General features: G+C 42.3%; 1 protein-coding gene across 1 annotated transcript in view; it reads left to right on the top strand.

Annotated features, from left to right (window-relative positions):
- PARVA (parvin alpha) overlaps positions 1-20,530 on the top strand; it is a 197,132-nt gene that overhangs the window by 76,500 nt on the left and 100,102 nt on the right. The window contains exons 2-4 of the mRNA XM_086955935.1: positions 10,011-10,100; positions 10,180-10,250; positions 12,218-12,320. Of these exons, the coding sequence (XP_086812061.1) occupies positions 10,011-10,100; positions 10,180-10,250; positions 12,218-12,320 (264 nt within the window). The remainder of the gene's footprint in view (positions 1-10,010; positions 10,101-10,179; positions 10,251-12,217; positions 12,321-20,530) is intronic.

Below are 20,530 nucleotides of genomic sequence, written 5' to 3'. Positions count from 1 at the left end.
TAAAGCGTCTCTCTGAAACTATGGCAGAAAATGGAGCTAAGGGTCAAACCGTTTTTACCCCTTTTCCTATTCTGTGAATACAAATCCAGAATATTCATGCTTTTAGCAGAGAAGTGTTGTTTAGTGGTTAAGCAGGTTGCACTCTGGATTTGTAGGGCTTGGCCCTGAATAAGTCTGTAGGTACCGAGTGACCTCGGCACAATCACTTACATCTCGTTATTTTCTCAAATCTATATTGGCGACACTACTTACCTGAGAACCCCTCTCGCAATGTCCGTCAGTGGCCAAAAATAATCTACTAATTAGAAATACGCGCTAATTGCACACTGTCTGCAAGGACTCGCCTGCCTCCCAGAACATGTATTAACCACTGCTGAATGATTTAGCAATGCGGCTGGTACCGCCGCCGTGACTTTGGTACAGGAGATTACCGGAAAGCAGACAGGAACTTGCCAGGAAGTAAATGGCTAGATTTGTTTGTTTTGCAGATGGTCCTGAAGTCTCCAGTGGCTTCGAATTAAATTATAAAGGCTGTCTGTCACTTGTGCTCCAGTGATGAGGAGAGCTTAGACCTTCGTTGAAAAACAGGCTGCAAACATTCCTGCTCCACAGAGCAGCAGCTAAGAGGTGTCCTTTCAGGAGGAAACTGGAACCACCAAGGGTGCTGGTTCGTAGTGGGGAGGATGAGCGCCGCTTGGCAATGTGTACCATGGGCTGTGGCGTGCTGTGTCCTAAAGGTAGGAATTCCTTTCCCTCCTAACCAGGTTTCTTCGTGGAAGACGATAGGCGTTTCTTCATGTCGTATTTTAAGAAAAGATTATTGGCTATTACCACTGCAGAGAATTATGTGATATCTAAGTTTGTTTCAAGGACCTTTCCCGTTTTGAATGCGTTTATTACAATAAAGAAGTTTGGAAATGAATTATTTATTTTCGATTAAAAGCTCAAGAAAGCTATGTTTAATGTGTATATTGAGTGCCTCCGGTTGTACATTGAAAATATGCTGAACATGTTTGGTAGAAGTGTTAGCATTTCCTTTTGCAATTTTATTGTTTTCAAGTGCCTTGTGTTCATAAGTTAAAAGGAAAAACCTAGGATCTGAAATGCAAGACCTAATGCAGAGCAGACACAAACAGACAATGTTGTATAGTGTGTGTGAGCATGCAGCAGTGGACCATGTAAAATCACAATTAGTAGTGCTTGATGGTGTGAGAGAATGACTGAGTGTTATACCATGTGCGTGTACGTTTGTGTGTGTGTGTGTGTATATATATATATATATATATATATATATATCTATATATATATATATATATATAATATATATATCCAACACAATAGATTGCTCTCACTGAGGACGCCCTCCCGGAAAGTTTGCCTCACACACAGAGGACTGCAGCACTGTCAGGTACCTTCTTACATCAAATCAGTTCAGAGCTTTACGCGTTTTGAATTGTGGAAACTGCGAAGACCAGAATGCAATTTTGCATTCGCCTAACAGGGCGGGAGTATACGACCGTATTTGGCAGGACTCTATCATTTAAATAGAGCGGAAGTTCCACAATGTGATTGCTGTGTTTCTACAGTGTTGGCTTGTGAGCAAGAACGTAAAGTTTGAAACGTGTAAAGCCCTGAACTGATTTGATGTAAGAAGGTACCTGATTGTGCTGCAGTCCTCTGTGTATGAGGCAAACTTTCTGGGAGGGCGTCCTGAGTGAGAGCAATCTCTTGTGTTGGATATATATATATATAATATAGTGTAAATGTAATTGTATTTATATAGCGCTTACTACCCCTGACGAGGCGTCAAAGTGCTTTTTGGGCGAGTGGCACGCTACTCCGGAACCCATAAAGGATTAGTGTTGAATTAGTATAGTTCAATATGAAAGTCGAGTGATGGATATGTTAGTCTATTATTTGGATTGAGAGGGGTAGTGAAGGGATGGGAGAAAGAAACAGGTTGCATTTATATAGCACTTGTTAGCCCTGATGGGGCATTGAAGTGCTTTATGGGCAAGTAGCATGCTACTCTGGAACCCATAAAGGATTAGTGGTGAACATTAGTATTGTGAAATATGAAAGCAATTTGAGTGGTGGATATGCTATTCAGTTATTTAGCTAGAGAAGGGTTGCGGAGGGACAGAAGAGGGAAAAATGTTTGCATTTATATAGTGCTTGCTACCCCAGATGAGGTGTTGAAGCCCTTTTTCGGTGAGTAGCATGCTATTCTGGAACCCATTAAGGCTTGGTCGTAAATTACTATATTGAAATATGAAATTTGAGAAGTGGACATGTTAGTCTGTTATTTTGATTGAAAAGGATAGTGGAGGGATAGAAGAGTGAAGGATTTAGACATTTTGTGCTTGTTTTAGAGGTCATAGCAGTGTTAGGAGGCTTGGGATGTGTAAAAAGGGATGTGGAGGGGAAGAGTCAGAGGCAAGAGTTTAGAATGGCTTGTTTTGGGGGGATCAGTATATTAAAAGAGCTGTCAGATGATGCAAGGAAGGGAAGAGTAGGGAAGAGTCTAGAAAGGGTTATTTTGGAAATCATAGTAGTAGTATTGGGTTTGGGATGGATGAGAGAGTGGATGTAGAGGATATATTGATAGATTTATAGGGTGAGAAATAGGGTAGTACATTGGAAAGAGTAGTAGAAATAAGTTTGAGATGAGTCAGAGAGTTGAGGTAGCTGTATTGAGAGAGGTATAAGGTGAGAAATAGGGTAGTGCATTGGATATGCTGAATTAGAAAAAAGTAATACATATATAGATCCATAAGTACATGGAAAGTATATAGATGCATACATGAGGTAAGTATATGTAGATAAAAGATATTGATAAAGACATAGGATGAGAAATAGGGTAGTGCATTGAATATGCTTTTTAGGAGAAATGTAATACACATATAGGTCCAAGTACATGGAAGGTATATAGATGCATAAAGGACTGAAGTATATGTAGATTAAAGATGCATTAGATAAACTCTGGTATAGGGGTCTAATTGGCGAATTAGATATATAAGATAAGGCACAGTCTGAAACGTTTCACACCTTTCTACTCCATTGCAGTTATATTTCTGTCTGTCAGTCTTCGGGCACTGCGTGCTGGTGGGGTTGGCTGCACTGAGTGGGGATGTCTTCTCAATTTATGCTGCTGTTAAGACAATAGTTTTGCCCTTGCTTGAACGTCCCTGTACAATCGGAGCTCTCTGTCTGCTCTGTCTGGTCTCCCATCCATGCTGTCTGGGGCAGTGAGCCAGTCCTGACCAGATCTCTGAAAGGAAGCAGCAAGACCAGTGTTGTTAAGCTAGGTCACTGGCTCTATATGTTACAACAATGTTTTGCATCACTACTCAATCATATATAATAGAATACGAATTAAGTGAGAAGCAAAATTAACTAAACAACCTTACGGCATGCAGTATTCATTGTGCGCCTGAAGAAGAGACACTTATCCAAAAATGCAGCCCCACTTTTGAGCATCGCTGGTTCTTCACTTTCTTAAAATTAAGCTTTGCATATATAAGGCAAGCCCCGATGAAGCATCAGTCTTCACTCCCATCACCACAGATTGTACAACACCTGTTGATTGAGTCGTCCGATTCCCTTCATCCTAATCTCTTTAATCTGTTTATTCTGCTGGCCAAACCTACCATTGAAGCTTTGGTGGGACAACTAACCGGTGGCTTTCACGTGTTCTCTTGTGAAAGCCACTGTGATGTGTGTGAGTGCTGCCAGATGAGGTCTAGGTAGACTGCCTACCAGGTGCTTCCATGGGAGCGCCTGTGAGACTACAGGCTTAGAGCTGCCACAGGAGCTCAGGTGAGAGAACTACCCTGTGGCATTCTCATGCTGTTTTGTGAGACAGCCGGCTGAGTGCTGCCAAAATAATTCTAGTGAGCCTGCGGCGCAGACGCTTCCATTTGAGCTCCTGTGAGACTGCAGGCTTAAGGTCTGCTTATGAGCTTCAGTGGCACTGTCGCCAGTGTTATCATCTGTGCTTCGGGGGACTCCCATCTTAATGCTTCCATAGGATCTCAGAGGAGACTGTTGGTCAAGGGCTGCTATGGGAGTCCTTGTGAGACTGCTGGCTGAGAAATGCCATAGGAGCTCTCATGAAACTGCTAGCGTGAACACTTCCGTAGGATCTCAGGCGAGACTGTTGGCCAAGTGCTGCCATGGGAGCTACAATGACACTGGTGCCCATGTGCTTCTATAGGAGCTGTTGTGAGACCGCCCGTCAGTTTATTTGAGTAACCATACATATCTGTAATATAGCGCCAAGATACCCCGCTAGGGTGAATGTGTTCTATATGTCCTAAATTGGATAATATATTACATGCACGACTTCTGTAGTTTACTGCTTTGTCTTAGCCGGCCCACTTACTTGTGTTCCCACCACACTTTAAAAATACGTTTTGGGGGCGTCAATGGTATGTCCCGAAGTCCGACTCTACAAACACACAGCTGAGGATATGTGCGGACCATCCTCGGGCGCTGTATGTGTGCCCAAACTATGTGTGTCTGTTGGTTCATTTTTTTGCAAAGCACAACCACCCCAACAGACCTGTCACTAAAATCTACACAGCACTGTTACATGTATTTCATCCATAGAGCTCTGTGTTCTATTTGAGAGGGGAAATGCACAGATCTCTCAAAAAGCTGAAGTTTCTTTACTGCTGAGACAATCAATCAATCAGGTCATTTGTAGAGCGCGCTACTAACCGGAGAGGGTCTCAAGGCGCTGGAGGAGGTGGGCGGGGGGGCTACTGCTGCTCGAAGAGCCAGGTCTTGAGGCGTTTCCTGAAGGCGAGATGGTCCTGGGTAGTTCTGAGGCGTGTGGGGAGGGAGTTCCACGTTTTGGCCGCCAATTAGGAGAAATCTCTTCCTCCGGTGGTGGTTCTGCGGATCCGTGGGACGGTGGCGAGGGCGAGGCTGGCTGAGCGGAGTTGACGGGCGGGCCTGTAGAATGAGAGGCGGCTGTTGAGGTATTCGGGGCCTCTGTTGTGGAGTGCTTTGTGTGCGTGGGTGAGGAGCCTGAAGGTGATCATCTTGTTGATGGGGAGCCAGTGCAGGTGTTTCAGGTGGGCGGATATGTGACTGTGGCGAGAAATGTCGAGGATGAGGCGTGCAGAGGCGTTCTAAATGCGTTGTAGTAATTTCTGGAGTTTGGCGGTGGTTCCTGCGTATAGGGCGTTTCCTAGTCCAGGTGGCTGGTGACGAGGGCATGGGTGACCGTATTTCTGGTTTCGGCGGGGATCCACCGGAAGATCTTACGGAGTAGGATGTTGAAGCATGATGACGAGACGACGTTGACTTGCTCGGTCATCGTGAGGAGGGGGTCCAGGATGAACCCAAGGTTGCAGGGGTCGGTGCAGTGCCCAGCGCCGTGGGCCACCAGGAGTCGTCCCAGGCTGAAGAGGGTTGTCCAAGGATGAGGACATCCGTCTTGTCTGACTTCAGTTTAAGGCGGCTGAGCTTCATCCATTCCGCGACATCTTTCATGCCTTCCTGAAGGTTGGTTTTGGCCGTGACTGGGTCCTTGGTGAGGGACAAAACCATCTATCAATAGCAGAGCAAGTTGGAGGCAATTCCTAGGCCGTATCAATGTTCATTTTCTTCTTAAAACAGTACTAAATTCAGAATAGAGGATGCTCAGCTCCGTATCTAGTAAGTCAATAAAGGATGAGGGCTATCTGGTCTACCAGATTTAGATGGGAACAGGAGACTCAAGGTGGAAGGGTTAAGGGGAGCGGTTAATGGTAGGGGTTAATGGGAGTTTTAAATGCATTTAGTCGCAGCTGGCATGTTTCTCGGGTGGGCGGTTCGCCCGGGGCGATGGGGAAGTTGCGTTAAAGGGAGGGCGGTCTTGCAGGAGGGGGAGGTCACGTGGGAGTTGTTAATTTATTCATTAATAATACAAAATATTTAAACCTACCTTTTCGTCAGCCGGTTTCACGTCTTCAGAAAGCAGGCAGCCTCCCTCCCCTCCCTTAAGCTAATCACAGCGCTCCAGGGGAGCACTGTGGTTACTTGGGATGCCACCCACGAAGGGGCTTATGGAGAGGCCATGTTCTCTATGTAGGTTGCACTGCAGCATGCATGGAGAACTATAGAGTGCGCAGCTGGTTTGGGCGGCCTCAGAGGGCTGACCAAACAGTCAGCGCCTTCAGCAGTGGGCATACCACTCCTCCTCTGACAGATCTCCCAGACTCCTGGAGGGGATCCCTATTACACCCAATCTACAAAAATGGGCCAAGCACAGATCCTAAGAACTACCGAATGATTGTCTTATTGGATATGGAGGACAAGGCATACGCAAGTTCTCTCCTTTTGGAATTAGCAGATTGGGTCAGCAAGGAGAATTTGCTTCCTTTCTATCAGACAGGGTTCCGCCCGGGAGGCTCTACCATAGATAACATTATAGCCCTATCATATTTAATACAACAATCAATGGCTCGGGACGAACAGCCACTTTTTGCCTGCTTCATTGATTATACAGTAGCCTTTGATGGGGTAGATCGAAACATTCTATGGAAGAAATTGGCTGGCTGGAACATCTGCCCGAAACTACTAAAAGCCATCAGATCACTGTATACTCAAATGTGGGTAAGAGTTAAACTCTTGCGTGAATCAGCCACAGAAAAAATTAGTACAGACCAAGGGCTAAAACAGGGCTGTGTCCTTGACCCGCTTCTTTTCAACTTATATACAGCTGATCTGGGCAATGCATTGCATGGAGCAACTCTGGCGACTCCTAGGATCGGGGGAATCAGAATCCAATTGATTCAGTATGCAGATGACTTGGTCCTCTTGGACCATACCAAAGTTGGCCTCCAAAAAGGCTTAACAGCACTAGCAGAGTACAACGCCAAAAACAAGCTGGTTGCAAATCCAATGAAATCCAAGATATTGATCTTTGGCCGCCATCCAAAAAAGAAGTTAATAAAATGGAGACTGGGACCATTAATATTATCCAGCACACAATCATATAACTACCTCGGTGTATGGCTCAGTGAAACTGGTCGGCCACGGGTTCATCGACTCAAGCTCCAGTAGAAAGGCAAAATGGTTACTTATGCCATTTGCAAACTCAATACCACTTTGGAAAGTCCAACTACTACGGCCATCCAACGAGTTCTGACGGCAAAATTACTACCCGCCCTCAACTATGCCATACAGGCGTTCCCAGGCAAATTGGGGCAAGATCTCGAAAGCTATTTTGCCTTCCGTTATGCACAAGGAACACTCTAATTCGCTTGGAATTCAACCTTAACCGGCAATCTTTGGAAGAACTGGCAAGTCTGGCAAAATATTACTATTTAACCACCTTAGCACCAGAGAACTCAATGAAGTTTGTTATAAATAAAATATTTAAAAAGTCGGGTAACCCGTGGTCAGCTGGTCTGGCCTCAGCTAAAGACCTTTTGAATCTAGCCACAGAGAACTGGGACACCAACACAATAAAATATACAACCATCAAAACAGCAATAAAAAAGCAAGTAAGATCTTGTTCACGAAAACTGGACATTGAAGCTTTGACAGCCAGAGGCTTCCATGAGACCCAAAGCTCTCCCCACACTTTAAATGGCAGCAAAAACGAAGCCCAACATACAATAAAAAATACAGGGGGTAGAGGCAAAAAACAAGGGAAACCACACCAAGGATGCCAGGTCTAACCGATGCACACACTATTCTGTAATGTTTCAAAAATACTATGCCTCGCACTTGAAGTTCTGGTCTCGGAGCACATCTCTCATACAAAGCACTTAGTTAATGAATATATGAAACAAATTTTGTCTAACCATGCAAATAATGCATTTATTGGTGTGTTTTGACTTGGAAAATAGTTCTACTTCCCCTTTTGAGTGCATTATGGAAGCATTGATCCTGCTTGTGACAGGCTAATCTGAATATAAGAAAATACACTCTGGTGGCACTAGATTACAAAAAATGACCCGAAATTGAGTTTCTGACAGCATTTGGGGTGTTCCAGAAGTCAAAAGGGTATTTGTCCTAGGGTGCTGAAAATATTTGCACTGTTCTTTGTCACAAATGTGTCCCCATCAGACTCATGGAGCTGTAAAATGACTAACTTTGGGGATGTGGACAATTTCACTATGGATGTGTGTGTGGCTCAAGCTGAGTGGAATGGAATCAGCATGCCACAAATGTCAAAGATGCGCATACCAATATCAACAGATGTTTATTATTCAACATTCAGTTGTTACTTGCATATATATAACATTTCTGACGTCTAAATACCTCATTTAAAGTCGGTAACACAAGTCCTGACACACTTCTTTTTAAGCTCTCTGTTACATTTTCAAAGATGAGGTTGTGTCTTTGTTCAAAGGGCAAAGAAATTCAAATGCAGACTATGATTGATTCCGTGCCTATAGCATGACATATGAAGCCATACATATCCTGCTTTTTTGTAGGCATTTTGAAAGGAGGTAAAGGTACTAGAGGACAATCAATTCAGAGATTTTAGCACAGATGTAATTAAAACAACAATGACAAATATTGTCGTAGTTTAGGATGTAGCTGTTCCTTTGTCTTTTATCGTGCGTTCCATTTAAAATACTGACAAAAAATGAAATTGGTATTTGTAAATCCGCAGACTGAAACATTGACAAGCAAACTAATGCAAGTGAGGGGGTCATTTTTACATACTTTGGTTGCTTGTGGAAATCGAGACTTCGTTAGCGAGTTCTCCAGTGTTGACCTTTACTTTAAACTTTTTAAGTTTATGTGAGTCAATTTAAATGTGTTTGTGAGCTTCAGTTCAACGACAATGCTTTCCAAAGTGTTGTATTACTGATTTGATGTGAAACACGAGCTACCCACAGGCTTCTTCTGAATGTAAACTATTTAATTGCAATGTGTAGGAATTGTGATTTGCACATTTTGGGGGGAACCAATTACAAAAATGCATTCTGTATTTCACTAGTATATCGTATATGGTCATACAGTAATCCGTAGAGAAATAGAAATGTACTGAGAGGGAGTAAAAGTTAGTGGGGGCAGTGACATTCCTACTGGTATCTTTCTGATCTCAAAGAGTCTCCAACCTTGCTCTTTTTGTAGACAACATTCATGGCAGATTACACTCTATGTATTCGATCTCCAGTAAGGATCTATTTATTTAAAAGTGTTTTTTCAAGATCTAATGAAAGTGTGGCATAGCTTTAGCACATGCACCGTACAGTACGCCACCTTGGAGCGGGAAGGCTAGAAAAAGTCTTAGTACAAGAAGATCATATTTTCTTTCTGCTTTTTGTGGTCATCATAGCTCTAGGTTTGAGGGGAGTCCATGTCTGCGTGCCTTTTAATAGACCTCAACTTCTCAACTGGTTATGAGAAGGAACATATGAGAATCTGTTCGGGGGTGCTGAATATGAATAGTGCTGATGTACACGGAGCCTGTTGCCCAGAGTTCTTTTATGAAGCGGACAGGCTGGAATGAACACAATTCCCTGCTCAATGAGCAGTCCACAAAGTGTGAGAAGGGGCATCTGATTTTTTGTTTCGGGCAGGATATAAATAGTTGACTTAGTTAGATGGATTTTATTGTGGAGTTTTATTTATTGTTACAGATGTGGGTCAATGAAACGCCATTCCGTGCTCAACGGGCTGCCACTATATTATTCTAAAAGTTAATTTAGTAAAATGTTTCTATAGTTATCTATATTTGTTATTTTAAGGCTGACTCTCCAAGTTTATTGTGTTCCGAAACGCCAAGTACAGGATGTCTACCCAAGGATGGGGATTGGTGCAATGTTAGCCCTAGTGCTATAAAAAATGTATTCCTATTTCTTGCAGACTGAATAGTGAGGTTTGCACTCCTGATGTGCTAGGTTCATAAATGTTCTGTAATCAAAACATAATGTTATAGAGAAGATATTGTAGTTAAACAGCTAAATTGTGAATGTCGGTCCTGTAAGTTGACGAACATCCACTGCGTTTTTAAAGCAATGTTGTAAGCTGTCTCTCTTGTTTCTGTTTTCTAGTGTCTGAACTCCAGGAAGAAGGGATCAATGCCATCAATTTGCCTCTGAGTCCAATTCCATTTGAACTAGATCCTGAGGATACCATGCTAGGTGAGGCATTAAACAGCCCATGAAGTATTGACCCAAACACAGCAAAAGCATCTATTAATACTGTTTTATTTCTTTAAAGAGGAAAATGAAGTTAGAACAATGATTGTTCCAGTTTCAAGAAATGACCCCAAATTACAAGAACTTATAAAGGTAGGTAAAGTCATTATGTCACAGTGATAACCCATTCAGAGGTTTAGCTTTTCTATGCAAGACATTGAAGAAGAATGTTTCCTATTGATCATATCCTGTTACTTTCCAGTATAATCAATTATTTTGTGATCTTTTTTAATTTATTTGCTTGACATTGATATCAGTCTCCCTCTCACATAGACATCCCAAATGATAGAATTGATCACTTCATTGTTAATCATTGAGAATGTGTATGCATGACATTCAATGACCTCAGACTTTGCCTCGTGTATTCCTGCAGACCAAGTCGATGCAGGTCCTCTACAAAAAGAAAAGTCAAGCCCCAAGTGCTTAGTCGTACACTTTTTGGACTGGAAGAGAAGTAACTTCAGACAGATACCAACCGTATTGATTCTCATTGGTGGGGTGCAACTTGAGTCTGTATGATCTTGGGAAGCCGCCACTAGCCAAATGAGTTCAAGTAAAAGATATTCACTTAGAAAACAAAATTCCTTGCTATGGAACAAGGTAGCAGTTGGCCATCATGCAAGTCCATGATTTCTTTGTATGATGGGTGATGGCATTAGACTCCATTTACCTCTTTGCTCACATTCACACCAGAACATGTTGATTGTTTGCAAGCCTGATGGCTCTCGTGATGTCAAAATCCTGATCAAAAAGAAAGTGATGGAAGACGTGAATATCTAAGCAAGATTCTTGAGCACATAATGACAATTAGTGAAAAATAAGGCCTTGAATTGCTGGTGCCAGATCATCTTGAATGTACATCTTGTAAAACACAAATCGAGTACTTACTGTCGTGGTCTTGTGCACCAAACATAATCCACTTCTGCCCTACTCTAGAGAAAGAAGAAACCTGTAACTCAATAGAAAGATGGTATGAATCTACAGTTTAGTGATGTAAGGAACTGGGAACCAGAAACGCCAATCAATAAAACCTCAGAGCTTCTCCTAATCATAAAGGAGCTTTAAATTGGAGACAATGTGATGCAATTCTTTGGATCAAGGTTTTACATAAAACTTTTCTGCATTGAAAGCAAAAACCACCAGATTCCGTCAGGATAATAAACCTACTCCTTGGAAGTATTAATATATTTTGAAAGACCATGCATAAATAGTACTTTAACTTTTTACACATGTTAGAAAGAACATGTATGGATGGAAGACTCTCTTCTGTGCTCATGTGCATTGAGATCTTCACTCTGTGTTTCTACAATCACTCTTCCAGTGAATAGTACTCTATGGTGGCTCAGTGAGTAGTAAACAAACAACCTCTATTTTGTGTCATCATGTTCGTGCTTTTGAGTCAATGCCACATATTGATTCGCCTTCTCACTCACAAGCTCTCACAGTGTTTATCGCACATCCTCTACTCACTTTGCATAGTCACCAGCTCGTGCCTAACACCTTATACATAAAGGCACATGCGTGTGCTTTTTATGAGAGACTCCCAGCATCTTCATAGCTCCCAAAGTGGAGTGAAAATCATTTAGCACATCACGCACTTCCTAGTGTCAAAAACCTCTAAAAGTAGGGCCATTAAGTGACGTATTATGAACGCAAACTCCGAAGCACAGTCTAATCACTTTCCTGTCTTAACCCCTACTCATAACGGAAGGTGCAGAAAACAATGGAGCAGCTCCTGTCGCACCAGTCTTTAGCGGGCAAAGGTTTCAATTATAGAGACAGTGCAGGAGGACTTGATGTGGTGGTCCAAGAAAGCAAACCTCTTGTGAGAGGGTCTCTATCTTTTCTTGGACCCTAATGAGTCAATTACTATAGATTCCTCGGTACATGACGAGAATACACAAGCGACATTAGTGAGAGTTTGCGACTTGTGGTTGAAATTTCAGCTACGCTTAATTAAATAACTGTGCTGAAAATACATATTTACCTTGTACTTGCTTGATGGTCATCTTTAGTTATTCAGGCTTACTTTATCTCCACCTTCTTGAAATTATTTGCAGGTATTAATAGACTGGATTAATGATACTCTCGTAGGAGAAAGGATAATCGTAAAGGATCTAGCAGAGGATATGTACGATGGGCAAGTGCTACAGAAACTGTTTGGTAAGAAAAATCCTGCAAATTGTTACTCACAGATGCCACTTCATGTAGCTGAAAATGTACGCTCACTTTTTCCTCACGCTGATTAACAACTACTTTTACCGTCCTCTAAAAGTCCATTTGCTTAATGAAAAGGGTGCGAGTATAGTTAAGCATAAGGGGAAGGGTGCTCAATGTCAGGTACATTTATTTCCTTTCGGTTTGTTCGTCTCCAATGCAAACCTTTTTGTTTTTGACTGTATTCGTTTACTTATGTACATCTACCATTTGTAAATGCTCTTGAGTGTAATGAATGACTTTGCATCAGTTCTCGTTCTCCTTATTTCTAGGGGACAAGGGGTACTCTTTTCAGGACTTTCTCGTAATTTTCTCAACCTGTTAAGGACAAATATCTTGCCATGCCTACTACCATATATGCCTCTATGGATTATGGGATGTTCATGTATTTTTCAGCTTCCTACTTGCCTAAACAAAAGTCTAGAATACTTGCTTGTTGTTTTTCTGTACTGTGATCAAGAAAAGAGAGAAGCATTCTCAAGTTAAACCTGCTTTCTGAACCCTCTATCTTTCCCTTCTTTTTACATGGGTCATTTTTTAATATCATCCATTGTCCAGTCTTTCCTTTGATCATTGACTTCTTCATGGAATGCACAGAACTTGCCTGATGCTTTTCCTACTTATAACTGTGCGTTAGGTAGAGGATGATGGTGCTACTGTGCACAAACCTTTTTAGGTCTCACCATCTAGACCGTGCATGCTGCAAGATGTATTTTTAGATTACAGTAGCTTAGAGTCCTCAGATAGCTTCCCATTGGTTGGCTACATAGTCATTATCATTTGCTTTCTTCTTATTTGTCCGCTTATGTGGCTTTCCTTCGGCTTCTTGTGGTTGGCCCCCCTTGGAGGATAAAAGATTTACTTGTGTCCTTCCATTGCTCATTTTTCAGGTGCTACTTTACTTCTTTTGTTTAAGCTCTTCACAAGACTGCATCCGTCTCTCTAGTGTGCTTCTTTTCCCCCTGCCACGCTCCATGATGTGCTCACTGTCGTGTCTCTGTGCTCCTGCCCTGCTCACTCCATTTCTCTGTCATCGGTTTACCTGATACCAGTAGTGTCTGCTATAGAACAGGGGTTGTTGGGTAGTGGGATTGAAAAAAAAAGATTGAATACCTGTGAATTGTTGCCACCTCTCCGTCCTCTCTTCTTCTCTTCCTGACACCTTGCACCACAGAAGCACGCAGGCTCCCAGAGTCCCCTAAGTCAATCATGATGCTGCTGTCCCCAGCAGGACAGCAGCATCCTGATTGACCTGGGTGGCCTGTTTGCCCACTCAGGCAGTGCTTGGATGCCCAGGACAGTTCGCCAACTGGCTGTGCTGCACAGACAGTTGGAGAAATGCGAAGTGCACATGTCTGTTTGGCTGACTCAAGATGCCCAGCCAAACTGTCATGCCCACTTATGGTGCACCAACCACTCCGACTCCATGTGATAACAGTCAAAGGTGGTGTGGGATCAGGTGAAGTGCCTCTCATGGCATGCGGGTGCTTGAACACTTGAAAAAAAACTACACTTCCCAGCAAGCCAGAGGCGAACCCGGGCTGAGAGGTCAGCGGGGTGCTCCCACACCACCTTTGACTATTTAATGGCACTCCCGCGAGTGCTTGGGCTGACGAGTCCGTGGCTGAAGCACCCGCATGCCATGAGAGGCACTTCACCTGATGAACATTTTGGCAGCCCTCAGCAAACCTTTAATATTGGCTGTATTCTCTACTGAAGACGGTAAAGAAACCAGACACACACGCTGTGTCTAGAGATCAGTACTTCCTGCGCTAACTCTAGCGAAAAACTTGAACACTTGAAAAAAAAAGAACCCGGGCTGAGAGGTCAGCGGGGTGCTCCCACACCACCTTTGTCCATGTGATAACAGCCCTGCCATAATCTGGCCGATAGCCCGTACAAAAAACAAAATGATAACACAATGTTATTAACATTTTATTGTTCCTTTTGTACACTGCTCGTAGAGCAGTGGGGCAATGATCTTTCGCCTCAGCGGAGGAACCACCACTGCCTGATACGCTGTAAAGTTAGTGCATCATAGGAACATAGTGGTCACTGCTTCTCAGTGCTCCACAAGTTTCAGATTTGACTCCCAGGACTCCACAGTTTTACAATACCACATTTTTGGGTCTCACCTACAAGACAGATTTTAGCTAATTGTAGACAAAAGTATATTGTGGACCTCTTAAAGGGGCTTGACCTAAGTAATTAGGAGCATGGCATAAAACATGTGAACTGTAATCCTTTGTGCTACACATCATGCTGCTTGATCAGCATTTAGGGGGCCCTTTATGAGCTTTCTGGTATTGCATCCAGACATATTAGATGACAACAAACCTTTGACTAGAAAAAGCTAGGCCTTTTGACTTTGCAAGTGTTTTTTGAGCACTTTGATATAACTGGATAACAAAAATTATTTGTTGGAAACAATTAGAGCTAATAATTACAAATGCAAAGCAAATAGGCCCCACAGGTGAGACCTACCAGTTTTTCTCATTCTTGTTATTTATTTTCTGTTTCTTCACAAACTCTGCTTCTGATTTCAGTAGTTTGATATCTGTGCGGCTTGCTTCTCCCTAGCACACCCAAAGCTGCCTGGTTAGGTATTCAACCACTCACCCTCCTCGTAACATTACCAGCCTCAAATGAGTTGCCTGGCATCCTCGAAATGCACGCCTCAAAGTATGACCTAATAACATTTGCTCAGGTGCCTTCCCACATCACATTGCACCTACTACCCAAACAACGCTGAGTTGCAAGAAGGATTCTCCATTATCTCTTGGTGCTATATACTTGCATTAAATGTATAATTCATTTTGTTTTGGTGGACTGCAACACCCTCTGGGACGTGATTCAGAGGTGTCTTATGGAAGTTCATTCACATATTTAAGAAATAGAAATTGTAAACGTTGCGAAATGGAATGTGTGATGTTTCTTACACATTAATAATTTATGGAAGAGGTTTAATAGGAAACCTGAGCTTTGCACACTGCAGTATGATTTGTATGCAGTAGTTTATTCAAATACTAGGTGATAACATGCCTTAAATGCTTCTAGAAGGGATTACTGATTTCTCCCTAGTATCAACGAAAGAAGCATTATCAAGATAGTGTGCATGTCTGTTTTTTTTTTGTATGTGAATTCAGGTTTCCTTGATAGTGAATGGACTATATTCATGTGTCTCACTGGGTTGGTGTGGTGTGCAAGAAGCCTTACTCTTAGCCGATTAATTCTGACATTCTGGCCAACAAATATAGAGCTCCAAATGATAATTCAGAATTAGTGTCTGTAAGTGCTATAGCTCAGTTGGTGTTTGACAAGCCACCACAGGAGAGCATAAAAGTAGTTATGAATAAGGTAGCATAGTATAAACAAGGTAAATATTAACAAAGGATGAAACAAGAGGGTCGGAGAAGTCTTACCGATTGGCTCTGAATAGGTGGGTCTTGAGATGAGCTTTGAATGATGGTAGGTTGGTGTTGAGTCTTATGTCCTCAAGCCGATCATTCCAAAATCATGGAGCCAGGGAGGAAAAAGCCTGTTTCAGAATGTGTCTCTTTTTTTTAGGATTTCTAGTATTAGTCTTGTGTTTCTTTCTGTTTCTTCTGGTGGTGGGTAGGAGGGTAATTAAAAGTGTATCACTGTGTGCACTGTACATGCTGATTTGCTGCTATATGTATGATGGCACTAAGATGGACAAGTGCAGTTTTTGGAAGGCCAGCCAACAAGGTGTGACCGGGCACAGACTTGGACCAGACCTGAAGTCTTTGGCTAGGATGGACGGTTTGACTTTTAAAAAAAAGTTGGACTTACAATTAGGCTGTTTTTAGCAAGATGAGTGATGTAAGAGTTCATGGAGATATTCTGCTCAATGGTTAATCCTAGGGATTTTGTTGAGGGGATAAAGGTGAGAGCTATATCTAGGTCGATTAGACTTGGAAGCTAGTAGTGAACTAGAGGTGGGTGGTTTTGTGAGTGGAGGAGGACAAATTCAGTTTTGATGAGGACAAGTTGGAGTGAAAATCTATTAATCAATTTCAAAAGATTTTTCATGATTTCAAGGGAGGAGATATAGGATATGTTTGATATTTTAAGAAAGATGTGTATGTTCTCATCGTACTTGTGTATGTTTTAGCCCTTTTGTTTGTAGGATGAGTTCTAGAGTCTTCATGTTAAGGATGAAATGGAGAGAAGAGATGATAGAGCTAAATATGAGTACAAATGTAATAGGTTTTCAAAATCAACCTTGTTACAGTGATACATCATTTGTTCTTACTAATAGTACTTCTAAATGGTCAGGAATGCAATACATACATTTAAGACATAGTGGAGAAACTCTCGTAGATTGGAGCACACTATGAATATGACCACCTCCCACTAGGCCCCATTATTGGTCATCCAGTATTTGATGTAGAGTTACAGATTCCAGTTGGTATCTCCACTCAAACTACCGCCCATTATGATTGTATGGACCCAGATTCGAGGATAATATTTTGGATGGATTTATCCAGCCACTTCTGCTTGTTCCTCTGTTCCGGGCCTCCTCCATGCACAGTGTCCTGATTTCAGCCCCTTTGGATACAGCTCCACCTTACTCATACTGAGGCCACAAGAGGACAAATCACACTGGTTAATTTTGTGCCACAGCATAACCTGAATTAGATCATAGAGCCAGGGACAGAAGGCCTTCCTTCCTGGACATAGCCCACACAATGTGCTATTTCAATAGTGGTAACCAAAAGAGGGAGATAGAAATTAAGTTTTATCTTAATGGGCGCATAGTGGATTGTTTTGGAGAGAGAAATGATAAAGCTGCAGGCATTTAAACATGGAGTTGTGGAGTACCACATAGTCTGCATAGTTTTGGGAATGAAAATGTGAACCCTAAGTCTTCTGCTCAGAGGATGTATTATCCCAATAGGTGACGACAGTGGCCTTAAATATTGGGCCACATTATTTCAAGCTCTTACAGATCAGTGGACAGTAGAAGATTGGGAGTGGGGCAAACCCTAATTAAAGGCAATGTCATGGGCACTGAAAACACAGTAAAATGTGTTTTTCCCCTTGGACGTGCATTAACAAGAGTCTGTTTAATCTACAGGAACTAACCCAATTACAGTCTTCTCAGTCACACTACACCTCACACACTAGAGCAAGTAGGATTGAACTAGTGCAAAAGATAGAGGAGAACACAATTGCCTTCAAGGAGAGTTTTGACAAGCTTTGTGAAATGGCCTCACAAATGGAAGGCGGAGTGAGACACCCTGTTAATGACTAACCTAGTCACAAAGGGCCCATGAACCCTACTCGTGGGTTAGGTTGGAGGTTAGGAGGCTATTATCAGGGCTTTGTGTGTTGGGGATTCATCAATCCATCTAGCAATGAAAGGAGGAGTTAACAATTTCTTTTATATGTACATATACAATTTCCTGCTCCAGAGAAATGATTTGCCTAGTGTAATGCAATGGTTCATGGGTTCACCTCGGAGTTCCCTAAAAAATCTGAGGGTTTGAGCCAATATGTTTGGAAAGTTAAGTCTTGGGTCCCCATCTTTGTTAAAGAGTTCTTCATTATTTGGTTACTCTCGTATAGGTGGTAAACCCCAAATGGTCCCAGCAATGTTCTCATTGTATGGTTGAACCGCCCATGAGTGGCATGGGTACATTAATAATATCATACGCCTACGTTGTGTGGTAATGGATAACAAATACTCCTTATTTATTGTTCATTTATTTATTATGTTTTATAAAGTGTGTACCATGGACATGAGTGCAGCAGAGAGCTTTACATATGCACAAGAAGGAAAATGGAATAACCAAGGACATAAGCATACATGAGGAGGGCTGTGATGTGCTACACTCAGTAAAGAAATAAATAAGGAAGACTAACCAGTTATTTGTCTCCTTCGCCTCAGTGACTTAGGGTTTACCGGCGACTAAGCCAACTATAGCAAGGTGAACTGTTCAGACAATACAAAGGTGGCACACGGCAGCAGGTGTTCCATTGGAGGAAAGACCAAGGGTGCACTCCACGAGGAAGAAAGGGGCAAATCTGTCATCGCTAATGTCTCAATACTGCCCTTCATAGCAAATGTCTCAATCAACTACATCTGCATGACTGCCATTTGATGCTCACTACACTCCTTACCAAAAATAACTGTATAGACATCCAGTAAAGAATGGAGACACAGGTGCGTATTCACACCCCTGTTTGCAAATACATATTTGTTCTCTACCCACCCGACTGCAGTAAAAGAGAATACCGCTACACAATCAATGCACAGCATGTGACGCCAGAAAGATTCATGCTGCAAACAAAATGGTTACTTACCTGTAGGGGTAGTTTTGAGTTTGGAGACTATTTGGATTCACATGTGACTCTTCCACCTCAACCAGAAAATGAGTGCTGAGATTTGCAACAAGGAGGGTACGCAGTAATCTAACAAGATGAAAGTTACAAAAGTAGGGACACTGGAGATAAGAATTTGATGATGGCATCCACGTAATGGAGCTTTCTGGGCATACATCTGATGTCATCAGGGAGGGACACGGCACCAAATGGTCGATGAAGAACACTTAAAAAAAAGCATTTGGAATGCAACAGGTCTCACATTTGCAAGAGTTTAAGCTATTGGCATTGTAAATGACAATGCCTTTTATTTATCTGTTTTGATCATTAGCATATATAACAATAATAAAAGGCATTGTAATTGTCATTTACAATGCTAATACCTCTTGTACGTGAAATGTTTTTTGTCTGGGTGTCATTATGTTGTAGACTCTGTGAGTTTAATTTCTACTGCGGATATCAGTGTGTAGTAGTCTGTCAGTCATAATATCGAATCATAGCAGGGGAGACTCAACCTTTCATCCTTGTAAGGTCAACAAAATGAGCAACATTCAGCCGCATAAATAGATCTACGATTTGGGTCCTAAGGGATAGATTATGTTATGTTTTGTAAAAGCTCAGTATTAGCAGTGCAGTGTGTTGCAGGCGTGCAGGAGCCAGCACAGCTGGCAAGCACATGCACCGCTGCCCATGTGTTCTTTGCTCTCTAGTGTTGACAGAAGCAGCACTGGGCCATGCTGCAGACAGTGCACAGCTGATTCTATGGAACAAAGTCACCATCCACCCTTGAAGCTGTTTCCACAGACCTGCACACCTAACCTGACCGAGACTGTCCGCATTCATAGACTAGGAAAGATGTGGGTGCAATAGGTAGATGGTAAAATGTCTTGTAAAGTACCCCAATAGGCTGAGTGGCCCTGTGGAGAGCTCTATCAGTAACATGAAGGCCACTGAGCTACATCCAGGTGGGGCTAACTCAGTTTCTCATCCTTAGGAGGTTAATAGGTGCATCCTCCTTTTGTGGTATAAGAATCAGTGTCAACTGGTAATTGGTAACCCTGGCATTCAGTTGCACCAAAAATTGGGTACTACGAAAAACCTCGGGGACTGCAGTTAATATTTTACAAATTAAGCTCTGACTGCAACCAAAGCCTGTTTAGAAGGCTCTGGTAACATAACCCTGTTTGGGGGAAGTATGCAGCCCCTCCAAGATGTACCGAGCCAGGGTGACCACGAGTGTTCACAAGGAATGACTGGGCAAGTGTCAGTCGGTAGTTTGGATGTGTTGTGTTTTTACTTAGGCCTGATTAATATGTGGATGTGTGAAGGGTTTGAAAGAGTGTTGTGAGGCTTATACCAGGGCCACTTGAAGATTGCAATTCTGTAGCCGCTGCGTTTTCCACATAATTATAAATTTACCACACAATCAAGCATCTGCTCAATGATTGGCAGATTTTAGCCAAAAAAGGGTTGTAGCTCGGGCAGATCAAACCGTACTGATAATGCAGCAACATGTATTGCCACACTGTGATAGACCATACGCAAAGATTGCCTGGTCACCTTTAGTAGCTTATTATCCTATTTGGGTATTCAACCGGTACTAGCGAGGAGAAACCTTAATCAAGACGTGTAAAAATGACAAAATAATGAAGTAATATAATATAAAAATGTGCTACATTACGCAGCATAATTTTCCTTTTTTCTCCGCATAATTTAGTCAACCCTGCTGCATAACTTGTCCCTTATATTTCCAGTGGCACTGTTTACAACATAGGATTTGTGATGAAGGTGACATTTTTCCACACAGT

The sequence above is a fragment of the Lissotriton vulgaris genome, chromosome 2_1 (assembly GCF_964263255.1).
Source record: "Lissotriton vulgaris chromosome 2_1, aLisVul1.2, whole genome shotgun sequence".
NCBI lineage: Eukaryota > Metazoa > Chordata > Amphibia > Caudata > Salamandridae > Lissotriton > Lissotriton vulgaris.
Note: the sequence above shows the minus strand (reverse complement) of the source record. Positions and strands in the feature narration are given on the sequence as shown.